Here is a 22647-nt window from a genome sequence, read left to right on the forward strand (position 1 = left end):
ATGCTTTGAATAAGCCACAAAAGTATTGAAAAAGGAGGATTGATTAACCTTCGGCTTTATCACTCTAAGCTAGCTTCTCCTTCTCTAGACTTTAGGAATATTTTGTTTCAAACAGATGTAGATAAGACCTAAATGAATCTGTTTGGATATGTGGGTATACATTTGGCATGTTCATTTTGAATATAGCATTGAAACAAAATCTAGTATCATAGTTGCTTTCTTATATCTAGTTAATTAAAAAAGTTCCAAGGTTAAATTGAAGAAGAAATAAGCCAGTGTTTATTGGGGCCCAAAATCTGCCTATAATGTTAACAGCATCATAGATGTTTTCAATCCCTATCTTTGCAAATAAGGAAATTAAGCTCAGAAAAAGTCAAGTAACTTGCTCAAGGTTATTATATCTTAAAATATATCAGGGCTGAGTTTCAAACCTTAGGTAGTGAGACTTCATCCCTTTTAAAATATTAGTGTATTGTCCATAAATTTTTAAAATAAATTTTGGCTGTTGCACAGTTCTGGTTTTGTACACAGAGACCATTATCAATGGAATTTATTGTATGCCTTTCCTTGTGTAATATTTTGTAAGGAGAAACTGTCCCTTGTCTCTTAGTAAGACATGTCCTATAATCAGAATTTTCTGTTTGACTACTTATGTTCTAGGTTAGCATGAATCAATCTGTTTCAGTATTACATTGATTAAGTATGGTCAAATAAATAGAAGATGTACAGACATATCCAGAAATTTACCTTTTTAACCTCCAGTGTATATAGACAGTTAAACTGTTACTCAGCATTATCTGTACAGCTTGAGTTTAGTGGGCAATGCTCTAATGTAGATGCTAATAGCTCTGCTCATTTGTATTATCTACCTCATCTCTTTTGGGTTCCATTCCTCATTTGTAAAAATTGGATTAATATTTCTTGAAAATTATAGGGGTAATAAGATGAAAACTTTTAAAAATAAGTAAAATAAAGAAAAGGTGCCATATTAAAAAAAAAAAAACTGTGGAGATATACTAGAGGTAGTAAAACACTGGCATAAAAAATGTTTAAGTAGCCTGGAGGAAGGGAGCTGGAGAGGGAAGTGACATTTGGCTTTGTTTAGCATCCACACATTTTTATACTCTGACTTCCACTCTCTAGCATTCTAGGTTTTCTTCCTTTTCACATTGTTTTAGCATGTACGAAGTAGTAACCCAGACCACAAAGAATGCTTTAAACTTAATGTAAGTTCCCCTTTTCGGCAGCCATAGTATTCTTAAAATTTGGTCTCTTGGAATATACCTTAGTGTCTTGACCATGTAACTTCACATAAGAAATATTTTCTCCTTTACTTGTAAGGGTTCAGGTTCTCTTTTATTGTTAATACATTTATCTCCTGAACAGAGTGGAAAACTTGGGTCTAGGACTGTTTGACTAGTTTTTTAGTATTTTAGCAGTCAAACCTAATGTACTTTCTAAATGTAACTTCAAAGGAATTTACCCAGATGCAGTGGCTAATCTGTAATGAGCAGTGAAGTATAGGTATCATCATTTTCTTCAGTGAAGGGTGATTTATATTACTGTTCTTAATGTCATTTTCTAGTTACATTTTGAACAACTGAAAATAAAATATACTTTTTGCTTTTGTGGGGGAAATTTTACAGGTTCAGCTCTATGAGGATTTTGCTAAGTCTCGTGCCAAGTGTGATGTTGATGAAACAGTTTCTTCAGCTGCACTTTCTGAAGAAACTGAAAAACCAAAGCTTAAAGCTACAGGCCATGTATTCCAGGTATAGATTACAGTTTACTTTTTAAATGTTGTTGAGGAATGTTTTTTTCCATTGCAACAGTTTTTACATGGAACACTAAAATACAGGTTTATTCAAATTTTCTCAATATTGTGTATACATTCTTAAAAATAGGTAAAAACACCAATGTAATTTGTTTTCATGAGTTCATAATTACTAGTAAGTAATTTAATACTAAAATTAAATGTAAAAATGCAATGTGTGTGTGTTAGATGAAGGGTTTTAGAATACAGGCTCTTGCTTTCTATTTAAAAAATATTGGAATAAGCCTAACACAAAGCAATATAATTTTTCTAAGCTTAGGGATTAAAGCAGTGGACAAAATAGACTCCTTCCCTTGTACAGATAAAATGAGTAAGTAAAATATATATTATGTAAGAGAAAAAAGTATGGGTTATACAGTATAGGAATCAGAGTGGGATGTTGTTTTTAATAGAGGGATCAGGAATGGCCTTACTGAGAAGGTGACATTTGAGCAGAGATCTGAAGGAGGATTGAGGAACGCAGATTGGTGCAGGGAAATGATTCTAGGCAGAGGATACAAAAGTACAGAAGACCTGAGACAGATGATACCTCATGTGCTCGAGGGATAGCAAATGAAAAAATGGTGTTAACTCACTTTTTCTGTCCCATTTGAAATATTCTACCATAGAAAACCTCCCAAACTCCCTTGTCCCCAATAAGTACTATAGCATTTTTAAAGATAGAAGAGGGGAAAGGTGGTAGTGAAGGCTCATAGCTCTCCCACATTTTCTGTCGTAGCGCTCAGCATTGTCTTAACCCATTGTTAGTGGGGCTTGCTAATGCAAATCTCTGTGCCAAGGGTGACACCCAAATCATAAGGGAAGTAAAAGGTAAAAGAGAAAAGGGTACGGCTGGATCAGAAAAAAGAAAGGAAAGATCATGTAGGATTCTGATTCTTAAATAATTTGAAATAACCGTCTAGCTCCAGCTTGCCCTCTGCTGAATCAGAATACTGCATAGAGGGGAGAGATTTGTGGATTTATAAACTACTCAAGAAATTATTATACCCACTGAAGTTTAAGAAACTTCCTTTAGGAAATGGTACCTGGCTCCAGAAGCATCTATAAGCATTATCAGGCACTTTGATGAGGAGTGGGAAAGGGTTAGCTATGGGAGCTAATGAAAAGACACTCTTTGTGCCAAGGTCTAGAAGGATAAGTAGACATAAACAGTACACAAGTTACAATAAATGCTCTCATAAAGAAATACTGAGCAAGGAGCACAGTTGAAGACATCAGATACTTGAAATGGTTCTTGAAGAATGAGCAAAGCATTCTAGACAGGTGGAATCGCATAGGGAAAGATACTGAGATACAAACATTTGTGGCATGTGAAATCACATGCATATACGTTTTTCCCCCCTTAAAGGCATTACAGTACTTACGTAAATTGTGCAACCATCCAGCATTAGTCTTAACACCTCAACATCCAGAGTTCAAGAGTACTACTGAAAGACTGGCAGTTCAGAATTCTTCTCTTCATGATATTCAGCACGCCCCCAAACTCTCAGCTTTGAAACAAGTAAGTAGATCTGTTAGGTGTTGGGTGCATGTTACACATTCCTGATCTGTAACACTAGGTAAATGTACTTTTCAAAAGATCACTTGTGTTTACCATTCTTTTATTTTTTAATTTGGTTTGTTAAATTTTCGTTATAGCTTTTTAAAAAACTGATAAAATATATAGAGATACACTTCATGTTACTGAGTTTTGCAGATAATGTATTTTTTTTACAAATTGAAGGTTTGTGGCATTTTTTATGCCATTTTCCAACAGCTTTGCTTACTTTGTGTTTGTGTGTCACATTTTGATCATTCTTGGAATATTTCGGACTTCTACATTATATTTTTTATAGTTACGTGTGATCACTATGACTCACTGAAAGGTCTGGTGGTAGTTATCAATTTTAGTAATAAAGTATTTTTTAATTAAGGTATGAACTTTTTGTTTTAGACATAATGTTGTACACTTTAATAGGCCACAATATAGTGTAAACATAATTTTTATATGCACTGGGAGACCAAAAAATTAATTTGACTCGCTTTATTGAGAAACTCACTTTATGTAAGTGGTCTGGAACTGAACCTGCAATATCTCTGAGGTCTGCCTGTGTAACGTAATATATGCCATTTTAACCATTTTTAAGTGTACAGTTCTGTGGCTTTAATTACATCACAGTGTTGGGCAACCATCACCACTGTATATTTCCAAAACTTTTCCATAACTCAAGTAGAAACTCTGTACTAATTAAGCAATAACTCCCCATTCTCCTTTCCCCCAACCCCTGGTAACCTCTAATCTACTTTCTGTATGAGTTTGCCTGTTCTAAATATTTCGTGTACATGAAGTCATACAATATCTGTCCTTTCATGACTGGTTTATTTTACTTATTTCAAGGTTCATGCACATTGTAGCATGTATCAGTACTTCCCTTTTTTTAGCTGAATAGTATGCTGTTATTAGGTATATAATATACTACATTTTCTTTATCCAGTCATATGTTGATGGGCACTTGGGTTGTTTCCACCATTACTATGAATAATACTGTAGTCAACATTAGCTTATGAGTATCTGTTTGAGTCCCTCTTTTCAGTTCTTTTAGATACAGACCTAGGAGTGGAATTGCACAATTCTATGCTTAACTTTTTCAGGAACCACCTAGCTGTTTTCCACAGCAGCTGTACCATTTACAGTTTCCACCAGCAATGTGATGGGTTCCAATCTCCCCACATCCTCAGTTTTCCATTTTTTTATCATTGTGATCCCAGTATGTATGAAGTAGTATCTCGTCATTCACTTGATTTGCTATTCCTAATGACTAATTACGTTGAGTGTCTTTTCACATGCTTACTGGACATTTGTATATCTTCTTTGGAGAAATGACTGTTTTAGGTTCTTTAACCATATTTTAATTGGATTGTCATTTGGTTGAGTTTTAGGAGTTTTTATATTCTAGATATTACATCCTTAATCAGATGAGAAATAAGGTGTTAGTCTTATTGAGGATTCCTTTTACACAACAAGTCACCTTTTTCTCTTGCTGCTTTCAAGATTTCTATTTGTCTGTGTGTGTCTGTGATTCTCTTTGAGTTTTACTGGGAGCTGCCTACTCTGCCATTTTGCTCATGTCACTCTTTTGGTATAGCTTTTGAAAATGGAATTTTAAAAAAATTCTAAGATTTCAAAAGGTTAAACTAAAAGAGCCAATTTTAAGAACCAAAATGTTGACACTAATGCGATTCCCACCCTTCCAACACCAAATGCAATGGTTTATTTTTCCCCTACATATATGTATAACAGTAACAATATTATACACAGCATTAATAGTAGTATGACTTCATTTGGGTACCCTGACCCAATTCCAGTGTGTGTAGAAGTATGTCTTCCCACACATACTTACACCAAGCAATTCTCGAACACCAGCAGGGTGTTGGAGAACTCAGTTCTGATGCTATCTGCCCAGAAACAACACCAGATTCCCAGGTAAAGGGCTCTGTCCAGGACTGCCTTCCACTCCCCACTCCAGACGTGGGTCACAAGCCCCAGGCAGTTGCCTGTGCTTCTGACCTACCGGCAACGGATTGGAGGTTCCTACAACCTCCCCCTTAGCTTCTACTAATTCGTTAGAACGGCCCACAGAACTCAGAAAAACACTTACGTTTACCAGTTTCATAAAGGATACAGGTTAACAGCCAGATGAAGAGAGACATAGGGCAAGGTCCCGAATAAAGGAGTGTCTATCCTCGTGGAGCTTGGGCCTGGCTAGAAGGCACGTGGACGCGTTCTGGTTCCCCAAACATAGAAGTTCTCTCTGACCAAGAGGCAGGAATCAACGGAGCAGAGCCAGCAGGGCAGCGCAAGAGGAGAGATTAGCTCTTCTTCTGGGGTTTTGTGAGGGCTTTATTGTATAGTCATGGTTGACTAAATTATAGGTGATTGGCTGATTCAACCTCCAGCCTCCGTCCTTGGGTGGAGGGGTGGGTCCAAAAGTCTCATTAACATGACAAAACACCCGTTTCAACTTTAAGACTGCAGTGTTTTCAGGAACTATGGATGAAGACCAATATACCCGGGAAATATATATTTGGTCATATGAATGACCGAATATGTATTTCTTATAACTCATTATAAGTTATACCATTTAGTTCTAACTAGTCTTCAAAATTAATATTTCATTGTAAAATCTGGACTTTATTGTTTGTTTTAGCCTCTTTTATATTCTGGTCTAACTTTCATTGAGAATTATTAGTGAATAAGATTTTTACATTTCATATGGGTTAGGATAGAAAGTGTTATATAATGATATATATGACATCCAGGTATATATCCTTATATCATTAAGTATAAAAGAATGGACTTGAAAAATGACTGTTACCTTTAGATGATTGATATATGAAATCGTTTTCTTGTTTGACCAAACTTTGTATATAAAACAGCTATAAGGTAAAGCTATAAGATATACTTGTTAGCCAAGGAATCAGTGAATTATATCTATTTTAAAATAAAATTTGAACTTCATGCACATTTTAAATATATCACAGGCTTTTAATTATTTTTAGTTTATCTTTTTGTACTTTCCCCACCCCCCTACAGTTATTATTTAAACTGATCTCATTTTAGTGTGTTTCTCGTCATCCTGAAGTGTCTGAAATTAAGATGCTTAGGAACTCTGCAATTTAGCTACAGATTGTTTCTGGCCATACTCAAGGCGGTTTTTCTAGAACACTTCTTTTCCATTTTCTGAGAGTAAAGTTTCTCTCTCAAGAGGGAAACTAGCTTGCTTGCTTGCTTTCATCTAAAATATGTCTATTGTTGAAGTAGGGGAGAAGTCTTACTTGTTTTTTAAATATGTGGCACTAGAAATATAGAAACATGTTTATAAGCAAGTAATAGTGCCAGAAGTATTAATATTGACAGAAAAATTAGTATTAAAATTAAAAATTTTAGGAGGCTAAAGTGATGAGCTGGAACTCTATGTGCTATTTAATGGAGATAAGCAGAGTCCATTTTAAGAGAAAACACTACACTAAATACAAATTCTGTCAGACTTGGCAAACATTTCATGTAGGGTAGTGCTGAGTTTGATTTGATGGCAAGTTCACTATACACCTACTGTATGAATTAGCTGCTGGTAAATAAAGCTACTGGTAAAATAAATCTTGGGTGCGGTTAATGGTTTCACTATATTTTGTTCCAGTCAGATTAGAGTTTGAGTATCATTTATAGTTGTGGGCACTATCAATGGAAGATAAAATATTTTAAGCCATTTTATATGAGGAATAGCTTGAAAAACCTGGGGTAGTTTAGCATATACTGAAGTTAGTGCAGGATAAAATTAAACTGGTCTCTAGGGAGGCACCTGGCTTCCAAGACACCCTATCAGGTGGCTTTGGTAACCATTTTCTGAGTCTAAACAATTCTTCCAAGGCCATGAGCTAGATTTTGTCAGGACACTTCAAGTTCATCAGTCTCTCAGAGCATACTCGAGTTATAAGAGATTATTGGGAAAACCAGAATGCCAGTTGTGACACCAGACAAGAATACTTAGGCCAGATTATCTGTGCATACACCCAGTAGGATAGCTACATGGAAAGATCATTAGGAAGATTGTCTGGTATGTGTGGACTTGGATACGAGTCTTAGTTGTATGTTCTTAATATGACTGATTTTCTGTAAGGTTTGTGATACCGCTGCCTAAGGAACTGAGATAATTGAATGTGTTTGACACAGACATTTTGGTAAATGTATAGAAGCCATGTAGAATGTCTGACTGATGATCCCACATTCTTTATACTGGATACCACATAGTCATATTCTCCTACAACACCCTCGATGGGATTTTTACCATGAAACTTGGTTTGATGGTAATTTGATTACAGCTTTAGGGGTTAAACAATAGGGATAATTACTTTTATCAGATTTCTTTATTCCATTCGGAGGAATTCCTTGGTGGTATATACCATATGCCAAGGAGAGTGAAAAAAGCCTACGGCAATCTAAAAAAATTTAAGGGCTCTCAGGTAAAAAAGAATGTTGTTTTGCCCCCAGCATCAAATTATTATTATTATTATTTTTAGATTATCACTGTTAATCTTGAGTTATTTTCAAGTGCTTTCTAAAGATGTTTTAGTCATTTAATCATACTGTGCAGTATCAATATCATTTTTTCATTTATTCCAACATGAGTATTGTCTTACATTGTAAACATACTATGAAAACATTTTAATGGATATACAGAGTTCCAATATATCAAAACCATAATTGACCTTACCCTCTCCTAACTGTAATATGGCTGGGTTGTTTCCAGTTGTTACTATAATTAACCCCAGCATCAAATTATGACAACACATGTGAAGTGTTGTTTCCCAGGGACACTCATTAGAGACTCAGTGCCTGAAGTTTTTATTGGATTTGATGATGTAGACTCCCTCTACCTGCTATATACCAAAATTCTAGACTCCCAGAAAGAAAGCATGTCTCAGCATAAATCATATTGTTTGCACAACAGTTTAAGCAGACTAAACCACTCTTATCTGTTAGGGAATAATGGGAAGACTCCCCATCAGGTTCCTGGATTTGTTTCAGTCAAGAGCCAACCTTATAAACAGGACTTCCTAAGAAAAAAATTCAGGCTTGCTATGTTAACTTTTTTCTACACAATGCCCTGAGAATATTATATTGAACTTGGAGTTTGCATGGATGGCCTTTTGGTTATTCCAATCTGAGTTTTTCTTTTGCTAAGTAACTTTCATGAGTAGAAAAGAAAAAGCATCTTGCGTTAAGGTTTTACATTTTGAGCCAGATTCAGTATCTTCAATACTAGGAATGAAGAGTACTACTAGATACATTAGTTTCCCAAACTGATGTTAAACATGATTCTTTTGAATTTTGTTCCCTTATTTATTGTAGCTGCCCTGTGCCAGGCACTGAACCACTTAAAGTAGCAGGAAATAGGAAAGATCTATAGCAGTGCGGTTCTTGCCATTAAAGATCTTAGTCTACAGTAGAGTAGTAAGTTCAGGAATCCATGAGATCTGTCTAGATGCTTTTGGTTTCTCTTTTTTCTTTTTTGCAATTTTTATTTCTGCCAAATTTAGCTGCTTCATTATGTTTTCTTCACATTTTTTTAAAATTAAAATATCATTGATAGACAATTTTCTGATGGTTTCACATAAACAACACAGTGGTTTCAACATTCACTCATATTATTGAGTCCTCACCACCCCTGTTGCAGTCACTGTCCATCAGCGTAGTAAGATGCTATAGTCACTACTTGTCTTCTCCATGCTGTACTGCCTTCCTAGACCTGCTTGTAATCACACTCTCTTCTTTCATAACCCTTCATGAATCATTTCCCTGGGTATGTTCACTTTCCATAAACATTTAGTAAGGCTCTAGTGAGCCTCAGGGAATTAAGGAAAGGGGAAAAAGGCTATTAGAGAACCTCCTGAAGAGGTGACCAGAAAGTGCTAATAAGCCAGTTCCACATGCTGCAGGGTGACAGATTGCAGCCCAAAGTGCTAATCTACTTTCAAGGTTACAGGTAAGCTTAACGTTTTCTCAACACCAGAGAAATATTTGTCATAGTGAGATTGGTTGCCTACTTTTATTGAACACCTGTGTAACCATTGATTCTTTTTTCAAGTTGCTTTTGGACTGTGGTTTGGGAAATGGCAGCACTTCAGAGAGTGGCACAGAGTCTGTTGTGGCCCAGCACAGGATACTGATCTTCTGTCAGCTTAAAAGCATGCTTGATATAGTAGAACACGATCTTCTCAAACCTCACTTACCCTCTGTCACTTATTTGAGATTAGATGGCAGCATACCTCCTGGTCAGAGGCATTCCATTGTTTCACGGTAGGTGGCTTCTAAACTCTTGTAAACTGTACTGTAGTTGGTTATTACTTACATAGAAGTTTGCCTCATGAAATATTTCTTTGGATAAGTATTTGCAAATGTGTTTTATTATTGTGTAATTCAGCTCAACCCTTTTTGTTTTTAAGGTAACCCTTTTTTTTTTTTAAGATATATACACTCTTAATGAAGGTTTCACATGAAAAACATTGTGGTTACTACATTCACCCATATTACCAGGTCCCCCCCGACACCCCATTGCAGTCACTGTCCATCAGCGTAGTAAGATGCCACAGAGTCACTACTTGTCTTCTCTGTGCTACACTTCAACTAAACCCTTTTTAAAATACAGAACTACAGAAACATAATTGAATATTTAGTAAAAAAAAAAAAAGTGTGACTATATTAGCAAAGCACTCTGAAAGGTATGAAAGAAACTTAAGGTAGCAACAAAAAATAGACTACTTTCCCCCTCATATTTTTGGGGGGTTTGAAGTAGGAAGCAGCATACAGTGGCTTAGCTAAAGTCTGTGTATACTGATCGCTGAGACTCTCTGAGAACAAGTTGGAAGCTGGCCCAGCTAGAAAGTAAAGTCTATGAGTGCAGTGTCTGTAGTCTACAGACTACTGTAGAAATCTCAAGGATTGGGTTTTCAAATGCAGACTGCTAGCTTCTCTCCCAGACCTGCTGACTTTAAGAGTAAGCATTTTTAGCGAGCATCCGTAAGAGATTGTTAGGCGTGGTATAGTTAGAGACCTATGAAAGGGGTTTAGGGCAGTCAGACCCTGGTTTGACTCCTGACTACTATTTAGGCAGTGTTCTCTTGGACCTATTTATCATCCACACAGCCTGAGTCTCTCTAAGGACAATGATAATATATTTATGGAGGTATTGTAACAATTAAATAACAATGGCTATAAAGTACAAAGCCCATTGCTTAACTCATAGTGAAAATGTAATAAATGGTAGCTTGGTAATAATGTTAGTAATAAGTTTTTCTTTTTCCTAGAAGCTACTAGAGTCCTTTGTCAGTATATTCTAGGATTTGTACAATAGTAGCCACCCTTAACGTTCATCCTTTACCTTCCCTACTGATCTAGCCTTTTCCCCAATTCTGTCTCCTTACATTAAAGGTTCGTATTGGGTTTTACCTTAGTTATAATTACTACTTAGTTACATTTTTTTGCCACTTGGTTTTTACCTGATACCCTAAAATACAACCTAAATGGACTTATTTCTCTTTATGAAATTTCTGACATGTTTCACAATACATTCTTTTTGCTGTTAAAAGTATTACATATATTAAAGGAAGATAGTTTCATCCCACGTGGTCACAGAAATGTCAGTATCATGGATTTTTAAAGCAGTGTTCTCATTTGTACTCTTCAATTTTTATCAGACATTCCAGTTTCTATTACAGGAACCTTAGGAAGAAATGTACTAACCTTATTTTTTAATATCTATACCTTTAGGTTTAACAATGATCCATCTATAGATGTTCTCTTACTTACAACTCACGTTGGTGGCCTGGGGCTTAACTTAACAGGCGCTGACACAGTGGTATTTGTGGAACATGACTGGAATCCCATGCGTGACCTACAAGCCATGGACCGGGCCCATCGTATTGGGCAGGTAAAAAGTCACCACACACAGGTGTTAACTTGTGGTACTACTTCCTCATGCATTAAACAAAGTGCTTGGGCTAGGAAAACCTGGGAAACTATCCAGTTCTAATATTGTCTGCAAATATTTTAAGCTCATGGGTCCAGACAGATAAAGGAAAAACAACTTAATTAGATAGTAGTTTAGTACTTAGTACAAGTATGCAAGCCTCCTGACTTGATAAAGCTTATCAATTTATTTGTGCTACCATTGCTTAACTTCTTCTTCTCATTCAGAAACGTGTGGTTAATGTGTACCGATTGATAACCAGAGGAACACTGGAAGAAAAAATAATGGGTTTGCAGAAATTCAAGATGAACATAGCAAATACTGTGATTAGCCAAGAGAATTCTAGTTTGCAGAGTATGGGGACAGATCAACTTCTTGATCTGTTTACTCTTGATAAGGTAAAGAACTTACACAATTTGTTATATTTGTGTTCAGACTTCTGGGACTGCTTGGAGAGAGTATTAAAGGGAGCAGCGAAAGGCATTCACTTTAGCAGCAGCTGAACAATCCCTGAGGGCATTTTTGATGCCCAGGATACTGGGGAATGTTTAACTTTCTGATTGATGTCTCCAGTGCCTTGCCCAACATTTCCTTGGTCCTTTCCTGCTAAAGGACAGCTATCGTGGGAGTTATTGACCTATAGGTATGCCTTTCTAGCCTCCTATTAACTGGCGACCTTAGGCAAATTAACTTATCTGAATGTACTCCCCCAGGTGGATAAAAATGCCTGTATCACTACATGACTGTGAAGGTAATATATGAAAACACTTAGGGAACTTTGTATGGCTTCTCAGTGTTAGCCCTTGTGGATGATGGAACTAATAAATCAGATAACAATCCATAATCAGAGGATGCAGCAGCTAAAAATACTGGTCAATCTAATAATTAAAACAGGGTTGGATTTAAGATCCTGCATAGGTTCAGAAAATCAACTGCACACTCAGTATAAATTAAGGTGAGAAATGGCCTTGTAATTTAAACTACCTCTAATAGAATTGTAATGTCTAAATTTGAGAGAAATCGTTCAACTGTACTCTGTGTGTTAAGCCACATTTAGAATATTACATCTGGTTCTGAGTCCTGCATTTTAAATAGTAACAAATTAGTAAGTTCCCAAGAGATAGCCAAAATGGAGGAAAGTTCTTCAATTATATCATATATGACATGGTAGAAATAACTGTGTAACCTAGAAAAAAGAAGGCTCAAAGAAACATGGTTTGCTATCTTCAAATAGCTTTTATTCTGTTTGAAAGAACAGGTGACTTTCAGCAAGCATAACTGGGCTCAGGGGATGTTCCAGGAAAGCAAGAGCTATTGCCATAAAGGATCCTATTGGGACAGTTGGCAACATTTGAATATGGACTGTGTCTATTAAATCAGTTTAATATATCAGTATTAAATTTCCTTAATTTGATCTTTGCACTTCAGTTATGTTAGAGAACGTCCTTGTTCTTAGGAGTATGGGCTGATTCCTTTCTAGGGATAAAGGAGAATAATGTCTACAACTTAACTCCCAAGTAATCATGGGAAAAAGCTGATAACTATGTATCTGATTCATACATACAGGGGAGAGAGAATGGCAAAACCGATGTGGTGTAATTATCAATGAATTCTTTATAATGTTCTTCTAATTCTCCTTTAAGCTTAATTTTTCCCAAAAAGCGTTAGATTGCTATGGCTGGCTGTGGGAAAATAGAACAGTCTATTATGAGATCATGAACTTCCTTCCCCATTACTTGAACTGTTCAACTCTGTTGAGTAAGTGCAGTGTTAAGTATAATATTTTAAAGGAAAATATAATTTCTGAAGTTAATTTTTCATTCTATCTTTCTGCCAATTTTTCTTAAGGATGGCAAAACAGAAAAAGCTGACACCTCTTCTTCTGGAAAAGCAAGTATGAAATCAATTCTTGAAAACCTGAGTGATCTTTGGGATCAAGAACAATATGATTCAGAGTACAGCCTGGAAAATTTTATGCATTCTCTCAAGTAACTATCAAATATTGTAAATGCAATTGCTGCTAGTTCAGTTACATTTCTGCTGATATTCAGCAAATTTCAACGTTTATGGTGAACTTTTAGCTTAATGTGTAAATAGATCTGAAGAATATACAGCATAACGCTGGTTCTTGTTTCACTGGGGGGAACAAGTTATTCTCAAATATTTGCACTGTATTAAATTTAAATGTTAATGTGAAATGGTTTAAATTTTATGTGCTGAATAGCTGCAAAGCAGAGGAACCAAACCAGGTTTACATGTACTATCATAAGGTGTTCTTGCTGGAGCCTCCTGTCTACATAGTCACTTTGTACAGGATAGTATCCATGAGTACTTTAGTAGTTTTATGTACATTTTTTTCTTTTAAAAACTTATAAAAACTTGTTTTTATAAATGATTAAAAATAGGGTTTTTGTATAAAAGCCTTAATGAGCCATAATTTTAAGAATAATGACTACAATATTGGTCACTCTTAGAACAGGAAAATCTCAGACAATGAATTGAACTGGGCCCTTGGAAACCTTTATATATTTAATGCATATGCATAGCATTTTTCAAATCTTTAACATCATTTTGACAACTTTTAAAATATATCAACCTCTCTAAATACAAGTAATAAATAGTCTATTTAAGGCTATCATAGCATCCTAATAAGAGGGTGTGTTTTAATTTATCTAATGGCTAGGATATAGCCAGATTCAGAGAACATATGTACTCAATAGGTTTCAACTATATATATATATATATAATATATTTTTTGTAACTATGATATATACAATTTTCCAGAAGTAGATTTTACACTGTTTAGAATTCAAAAACCTATGGTGAAAAGACTGTTTATTGTAGTAATGCATGACTAAAACAAAAGGGAGAATAAATGATTCCTTTTTATACACAAACATACATAAATACACATATCTATATGCACAGACATACCTATCCTGCATCTTCTGGACAGGTGCTTGGTATTGGCACTAAAATCAGGTAGTTATACTGGGCAGCAATAATTGGGCTTGCAGGTGACTAGTGTTAGACAAGTGAGCTCCATGGTGAGGGTGGTATATGTATATAGATATGCATGTATGTGTATGTATATAATTTTATAAATTTCACACATAAATTAATACATGCCTGTGTGCATATACTATGTATGGGATCTATTTGTATATACATGTACAGGTAATAAACATCCCCAAGGTTTGTGGCTGGCCATACACATAGGCATCGGTTTAAAAACCACCAGACCTCAGCTGTGTAATAACTTTTTTGTTTAAAAATCATTAAAGTTATATTGTTCTGCAGCATTTAGACATGGACATTCATCACATTTCAGTAGCCTTGACAACCATACTGTAACATTAAAACTAGCATTCCACAAGAGAATAAAAATGAAACTGTAAAATATCTGCAACTGTGTATTATTTATGGGAAATTAGCACTAGAAAAAGCAAAAGATTAAAATAACTAGCTCAGATATAAAGTTTCTAAAAAAAAGCTCAATGCCTTTTTTTGTACTAATGGTTATTTTTTTTTAGGATTCATATTCAAATTGTAGAAGACCAAAAGGAAACTACTGGCTTTACACAGAACATCCACTGTGCATAGCACTGAGTAGCTGAGCCAATATACCTGTTGAATTTGCTGTTTCCATAAACCAGCCTATTTCATTTAACATAGCTAATAGTAATTGACATTTTCTTAAGAATATGTAAAGAGCAATATATAATTAAAAAAATAGGAAAGGCAGAAGAATTCACACCATAAGTTGTTTTCCCAGTGTGAAAGTTCAGAGTCTAGGAAGTTAGGTATTTAGAAAGTTTAAATTTTAAAAGAGTAAAATATTTCTAGAAGTATAGATAGGAAAATGATAATAGTGATTGCCTCTGAGTGGAAAAAGATGATAGATAGTAAGAGGTAGACAGTATGGCACAACATTTAAAAAATAACGTTTTTTGAGTTGTGCAAAATTAAATCACACATTCCAGATTTCCAAATAAAAACACAAACAGGTAAGAACTAAGCACAGTTGACCCTTGAATAACATGGGGGTTAGGGATGCTGACCCCCCTCTACACAGTGGAAAATCTGTATAAAAAACTTAACTACTAATAGCCTACTGTTGACCAGTTAACACATATTTTGTATATGTATTTATAAATCTGGTATCATGAAATGGTTTGTAACTTTTGATAAATTTTACTTTCTTATAATAGATTTAAATATGTAGTGTGCATTCATGACTTATTTTTTCTATATTTCTAGTCTATGCAAGTTTGCCAGTTTTTTCAAATCATTACAAATCTCCAAAATATTTTCTAATACATTTATTGAAAAAAATCCACGTGTAAGTGGACCCATGCAATTCAAACCATGTTTAAGGGCCAGCTTTCATCTCAATTAAGTGCCCCAGTTAGAGTCACAGTAGTTAAAGAATAATGGATACATGGGGAAAATTGAGTAGTGAATGACATTAAAAATTCTTATAGCTGTTAATTATGTGGATGTGATCATTAAAATGTGTGTATGTGGGCAATAAGCATGAGAGAATGCTGATAATAACTTAAGCTGGGTAATGGGTTCATGGGTATCCTACTATTTCCTTTTTGTGTTTATTACATAAATTTTCAAATAGTTACTCTCTGAATCTATATTTTTATCAGTGTCATTACTGGTGTTTCCTGTAGGAAAATCTTAAGTTTTTACCACTAAAGAAATATTAAAAATTGGGGTTCTGGGCAGAAATTTTGTTACATGTGTATATCTACAATGTTCAAAAAAATACTCTATGCTTTCAACTTAGTAAAATGGTAAGAAGGGTGTTGGGACTTTGAACCAGTATGTTGAACCACCTATTCCTTTTAGATGGTTATATAAGCTTATATAAAAGTGAATACCAGTAAAGCTGTTTGAAAATGTGATCACTTAGGGCATAATAGAAATGATAGAAAAGTAACAAGTCTTCAGTCACTTATCTGTTCCAAATATTTAATCCCGCTACAATTTTATACTTCTGAGTTAAAGACAGACCTTAATTTCCCAGAACATATGCTGGGCATTGGTGGAATCTAAAGTGAAATTAGTTGCAGGACTATCTGTTATCAAATGCCAGAGTGCTCATTATAGATCTATAAACCAAAATTTAGATTGTGTCACTTAACAGAAAATATTTGCTATTCACACAGATCAGTGTCAGCCATCATCTCTGATGAGACAAAAATTGCCTGTTCAGTTGAAAAGGTTCCTGTCCTTTACAGTTCCCTCAGACTAGAAAAGTTCTGTTGAGGAATACAGGGACTGATCTTAATATCTATGGAGGGACATGAGATTTGGTTTTATAATCACAGGAGAAAATGGGGTTGGTTATTCCTTAATTCCCCCATTAAGCCTCAAAGAGCTCATGCATTCAAGCAGGACTAGCACAATTGTCCATGAGCCCAGAAACACAGTCATCTATGAGAAATCAGAATCTTAGGCCAGGGATGTGGGTTCAAGATGGCAAAGTAGAAAGCCTGAGGCCACCTGCTCCCACCAAATCTAGACCTACACACAGAGCAGTTCATCTGTGGAAGAGCAGAGGCCTAAGTGAAGACCTTCTGCACAGTGAGGAATAAAAAGACCACATAAAAAATGGCAGGAGAGATAGAGACCTGGTAACAGAGGGAGTCCCACCTGAGTGCAGCCCTGTGGGAGGGAGGGATGTTGCTAAGCTATCAGAGCCCAGACTTGCCTGCCCCGGAACACAGGAGAAAAGCCACCAGTTGGAAGGTTTAAACCCCACCACAGTTATAATTGAGGGAAGCTGATTTTCAAAACAGGCACCCACCAGGGGACAGAAGAACTGCTGGAACTGTCTCTGGACCGAAGAGTGCCATACATAGACTGTCTTCCCCAGATGCTGCTAGCAAGTCAGAAACAGGGTAGATGCCATTGTTCGTGTTTTCCCTGGATGCTGTGAGCACCAGTGGGAGCAGGTTAAATGCCTTTGTTTATGTTCCTCCGCCCACCACACGTGCACTGCCAGCTCTGACAGAGCAAGGTGAGCACCATCATTTGCATTTACCCTGCCTCCCCCACCCCATTTTCAGTGCAGAGGAAACAGGATGACCTGTATAGTTTACATCACCCTTGTACATCACTAGTGGGGAAACAGGGTAAGCTACATTATTTTCATTCCCCAAGTACAATGATAGTGCAGACAGGAGCAGGGCCAGAGTGAGCACATCAGTGATGGAAGTGGCCTCCCAACCTCCAGACACACCTCTTGGAGATCCAGCAGTCCCACCAAGGTGGTACTAGTGTGATGCTTACAAATATTTACCTTGCCTGTACCCCTTCCATCCCATCACCCCATTTGTACTGCCCAGTGGCAACCTGGATTGCATGCAGCCACCCCATTAGCTTGCTCCCAGCTGGTGCTCACCTGAAGACATCTGGGCTGTGTACCTGCTCCCACCCACCATCACCCCGCCAAAGAGGCAAAGCCTGTTGGCCATCTGGCAGCTACCTGGGCTGTGCCCCTTTGACACCAGCTACCCCGCCAGCATGGCCATGGCTGGCAGCCACACAGAGACCCCTGGCCCATGCCCTGGGAGCCCCACCACAAGCATATAGAGCCTCAAACAAGATGAACCCAATGAAGTCCACAACAAGACACATAATGATCAAAATGTCAAAGATCCAGAGACAAAGGGTCTTAAAAGCAGGGAGATAAAAGCAACAAATTACCTATAAGAGAGACCACGTAAGGCTATCAGCTGATTTTATCCAAAGTGCTGAAAGAGAAGGACCTCCAAACAATATTCTACCCAGCAAGGTTATCATTCAGAATTGAAGGAGAGAAGAAACTTCTCAGATAAACACGTTAGAGTTCACCACCACTCAACTGGCCTTATAAGAAATGTTAAAGAGACGTCTTTAAGAGGAAAAGAAAAGGCCTTGACTAGAAGCAATACTGAAAAGTTTCACTGCTAAAATCAAACAGCAGAGGTAGTAGACCAATCACTTACAAGCTAGTATGAAGGTTAGAAGATAAAAGTAGTAAATTAACAAAAATTAGTTAAGAGAATCACTAAATAAAAGTTGTTAAAAAAGACATTACATAAAATGTGGAGGAGGGGGACTTTAAAATGTGCTGTTAGAAAGCATTTGAACTTGACTATCAACTTAATATAGACTACTATATATATATATTTCATATATAAGCCACATGGTAACCACAAACCAAAAGTCTATAAGTACACAAAAAGAAAGGAATCTAACCATAACACTAAAAGTTACTATGCACAGAGCAAAGAAGAAAGGACCAGAGAATGACAAAAATAACCAGAAAATACTTAACAAAATGGCAACAAGTACATACCTATCAATAATTACTTTAATGTAAATGGACTAAATGCTCCAAAAGAGATGAAGTGACTGAATGGATTAAAAACACAAGATCCTTATATATGCGTCCTACAAGAGACTCACTTTAGACCTGAAGACACATACTGAAACTGAAGGGATGGAAAACATATTCCATGCAAATAGAAAGGGGAAAAAAGCTGGCGTGGCAGTACTTATATCAGACAAAATAAACTTTAAAACAAAGACTGTAAAGAGAACCAAAGAAGGACATTATATAATGATTGCAGGCTCAACCCATCAAGAAGGTGTAACAATTATAAATATTTACACACTCAACAGAGGAGCACCTAAATACATAGAAGCAAATACTAACATATGAAGAGGGAAATTCACAGTAATAATAATAGTAGGGGGCTTTAACACCCTACGTACATCAACAGATAGATCATCCAGACAAAGTTAATAAAATAGTTTCTTTGACTGATGGCGTTAGACCAAGTGAACCTAATAGGTATATACAGAATGTTATATCCAAAAACAAAATACTCATCCTTTTTCAAGTGCACATGGAACATTCTCCAGGATAGACCACATACTAGGTTTTTGGTTTGTGGTTACCATGTAGCTTATATATGACATATATACCAAGCATTGCTTCTGAACACAGCAGTGTGAAACTAGACATCAATTACAGGGAGAAAAACGAGAAAAAAGCATGTGGAAGCTGAACAGCATGCTACTAAAGAGCCAATAGATAAATGAATTAAAGAGGAAATCAAAATATAATTGGACAAAAGTGAAAATGGAAACATAACGATGCAAAATCTTGAGATACTACAAAAGCAGTTTTAAAAGGGAAGTTCATAGTGTTAATAGGTCTGCCTCAAGACACAAGGAAAATCTCATTCTAACCCTACACCTAAAGGAACTGGAAAGGAAGAACAAAGCCCAAACTTAATAGAAGTTTGGAAATAGAAGATCAGAGCTGAAATAAAGACAGACTAAAAAAAAATACAAAGGATCAATTAAACTAACTTTATGAATAAAGCATACATTTTCCCCCTAAGATAAGGAATAAGACAAGGATACCTACTCTCACCACTTTTATTCAACATAATCCTGGGGGTCCTAGCCATGGCAATCAGACAAGAAAAAGAAAAGGCATCCAAATTGGTAAAGTAGAAGTAAAACTCTCTTTATTTTGAAGATGACATGATACTATATATAGAAAACCCTAAAGACTCCACCAAAAAACTACTAGAATAAATTCAGTAAAGTCACAAGGTATAAAGTCATTATATGGAAATGTGTTCCATTTCTATCTACAAATAATGAAATAGAGAAGAAATCAATCCCATTTACAATTGCATCAAAAAGAATAAAATACTTAGGAATAAATTAAACCAAGGAGGTGAAAGACCAGTTTTCTGAAAATTGTAAGATGTTAATGAAAGAAACTGAAGAAGTTACAAATGAAAGCTATTTCACATTCATGGATAGAAAAAATTAATATTGTTAAAATAGTCATACTGCCCAAAACAATGTACAGATTCAATGCAGTCCCTACCAAAGTATCAATGGTATTTTTCACTAGAAAAGTAGAACTAGAGCAAATAATCCTAAAATTTCTGTGAAACCAAAAAGAAACCACCTGATAGCCCAAGCAATCTTGAAAAAGAACAAAGCTGGTGGTGTCACACTCTCTATTTTAAACCATACTACAAAGCAACAGGAATCAAAACGGTATGGTACTAGCACAAGAACAGATATATAGACCAGTGGAACAGAATGGAGAGTCCAAAAATAAAACCACCTCTGGGTCAATTACTATATGACAAAGGCATGAATATGCAGTGGAGAAAAGGCAGTCTTTTCAATAAATGGGTTGGGAAAAAACAGGATAGCTCCATGCAAGAATGAAAATGGATCACTATCTTACACCATGCACAAAAATAAACTCAAAATGGATTAAAGATTTAAGTGTAAGAACTGAAACCACAGAATTCTTAGGAGAAAACATAAACAGTAAACTTAATGAATGTCAGCATCAGTAATTTTTTTTCTGGATGCATCTCCCCAGGCAAGAGAAACAAAAGCAAAAATGAAGAAGTGATAACTTGTACAGTAAAGGGAATCACCAACAAAACAAAAAGGCAACCTATCATATAGGGGAATATATTTGCAAGTGATATAGCTGACAAGGGGCTAATATCCAAAATACATAAAGTCATACAGCTCAAAACTAGAAAAACAACCCAATTAAAAAATGGACACAGGTGAATAGACATTTTTCTAAAGAAGACATACAGATGGCCAACAGGTACATGAAAAGATGTTAAGCTTCACTAATCATCAGGGAAATGCAAATCAAAAATCAAAACCACAATGAGATTATCACCTTACACCAGTCAGAATGGCCTCTACACAAAAGACAGGAAATAACAAATGTTGGTAAGGATGTGGAGAAAAGAGAACTCCCTACACTGTTGGTGGGAATATAAATTGGTGCAGCCACTATGGAAAGCAGTATGGAAGTTCCTCAGAAAACTAAAAATAGAAATACCCTATAACTCAGTCATGCCACTTATGGGAATTTACCCAAAGAAAACAAAATCCCTGATTTGAAAATATATATGAACCCCTGTGTTTATTGCCACATTATTTACAATAGCCAAGATATGGAAGCAACATCAGTAGATGAATGGATAAAGAAGATGTTGTACCATATACACAATGGAGTATTATTCAGCCATAAAAAGAAAAAATCCTGCCGTTTGCAAAGATATGTATAGATGTAGAGGGTATTATGCTAAGTAAAATAAAGATAAATCATATGATTTCACTTACGTGAAATCTAAAAACAAAACAGAAACAGACTGATAGACACAGAGAAGAGACTGGTGGTTGCTATAGGAGAGGGTGATGGGGAAATGGGTGAAATAGGTGAAGGGGATAAAGAGGCACAAAATACCAGTATAAATTAGTCACAGATGAAAGTACAGCATAGGGAATATAGTCAATATTATTGTAATAATCTCTGTATGTTGACAGATGGTAACTACACTCATTGGGGTGAACATTTAACAATATAGATACCTGTTCAGTCACTATGTTGTACACCTGAAACCAATATATTGTTTATTGACTACACTTTATTAGAAAAAAATATCTTTGCAGATGACATAGGGTTATCTTATACAGAAAAATCCCAAAGAATTCATACAAGAAACAAAAAATCTCCTGGAAATTATAAGTGATTATAGCACAGTTGCAGGGTATAAGGCTAAAAAGTTCATTGCTTTCTTATATACCAAGATGAGCACCCCAAAAATGAACTACTTAGGCTTAAATCTAAAAAAAGTGTAAGATCTATGAGAAAAACTACAAAATTCTAATGAAAGAAATCAAAGAAATAATAGAGATATTTCATATTCATGGATAAGAAGACTCAATATTGTTAAGATGTTGGTTCTTCCCAAACTGATCTATATATTCATTGCAATCCAAATTCTGGCCAAGTATTTTGTGAGTGCTAACAAAGTGATTCTAAAGTTCATATGTAAAAGAAAAAAAACATACAATAGCCAACACAATACTGAAAAAGAACAAAATCTTGGGATTGACACTGACTTCAAGACAATACTTCAAAGTACCAGTAATCAAGACAGTGTAGAACTGGTGAAAGAACAGATCAATGGAACAAAACATAGAGCCAGGGAGTAGACCCTCACAAATAGTCAAGTGACCCTTGGTAAAGGAGCCGAGGCAATTCATGGAGAAGGGACAGTCTCTCCAACAACTGTGCTGGAACAACTGGACATCCCCATGCAAAAAAGCTGAATCTAGACAGACCGCACACCTTTTACAAAAATTGATTGAAAATAATAGATCTAAATGCTAAGTGCAAAACTGTAAGACTTCTTTAAGGTAACAGAAGAAAATCTAGATGACCATGTGTTTGCC

At 35.8% G+C, this 22647-nt stretch overlaps 1 protein-coding gene across 2 annotated transcripts in view; it reads left to right on the forward strand.

The window, feature by feature from the left end:
• BTAF1 (B-TFIID TATA-box binding protein associated factor 1) overlaps nt 1–15552 on the forward strand; it is a 120870-nt gene extending 105318 nt beyond the window's left edge. For both annotated transcript variants that reach the window (XM_036923354.2, XM_036923435.2), the window contains exons 33-38: nt 1647–1772; nt 3183–3335; nt 9460–9671; nt 11142–11301; nt 11568–11738; nt 13189–15552. In XM_036923354.2, coding sequence (XP_036779249.1) covers nt 1647–1772; nt 3183–3335; nt 9460–9671; nt 11142–11301; nt 11568–11738; nt 13189–13332 — 966 coding nt within the window. In that variant the 3' untranslated portion in view covers nt 13333–15552. The remainder of the gene's footprint in view (nt 1–1646; nt 1773–3182; nt 3336–9459; nt 9672–11141; nt 11302–11567; nt 11739–13188) is intronic.
• The last annotated feature ends 7095 nt before the right edge of the window (nt 15553–22647 follow it).

The sequence above is a fragment of the Manis pentadactyla genome, chromosome 8 (genome assembly GCF_030020395.1).
Source record: "Manis pentadactyla isolate mManPen7 chromosome 8, mManPen7.hap1, whole genome shotgun sequence".
In the NCBI taxonomy this organism is placed as follows: Eukaryota; Metazoa; Chordata; class Mammalia; order Pholidota; family Manidae; genus Manis; species Manis pentadactyla.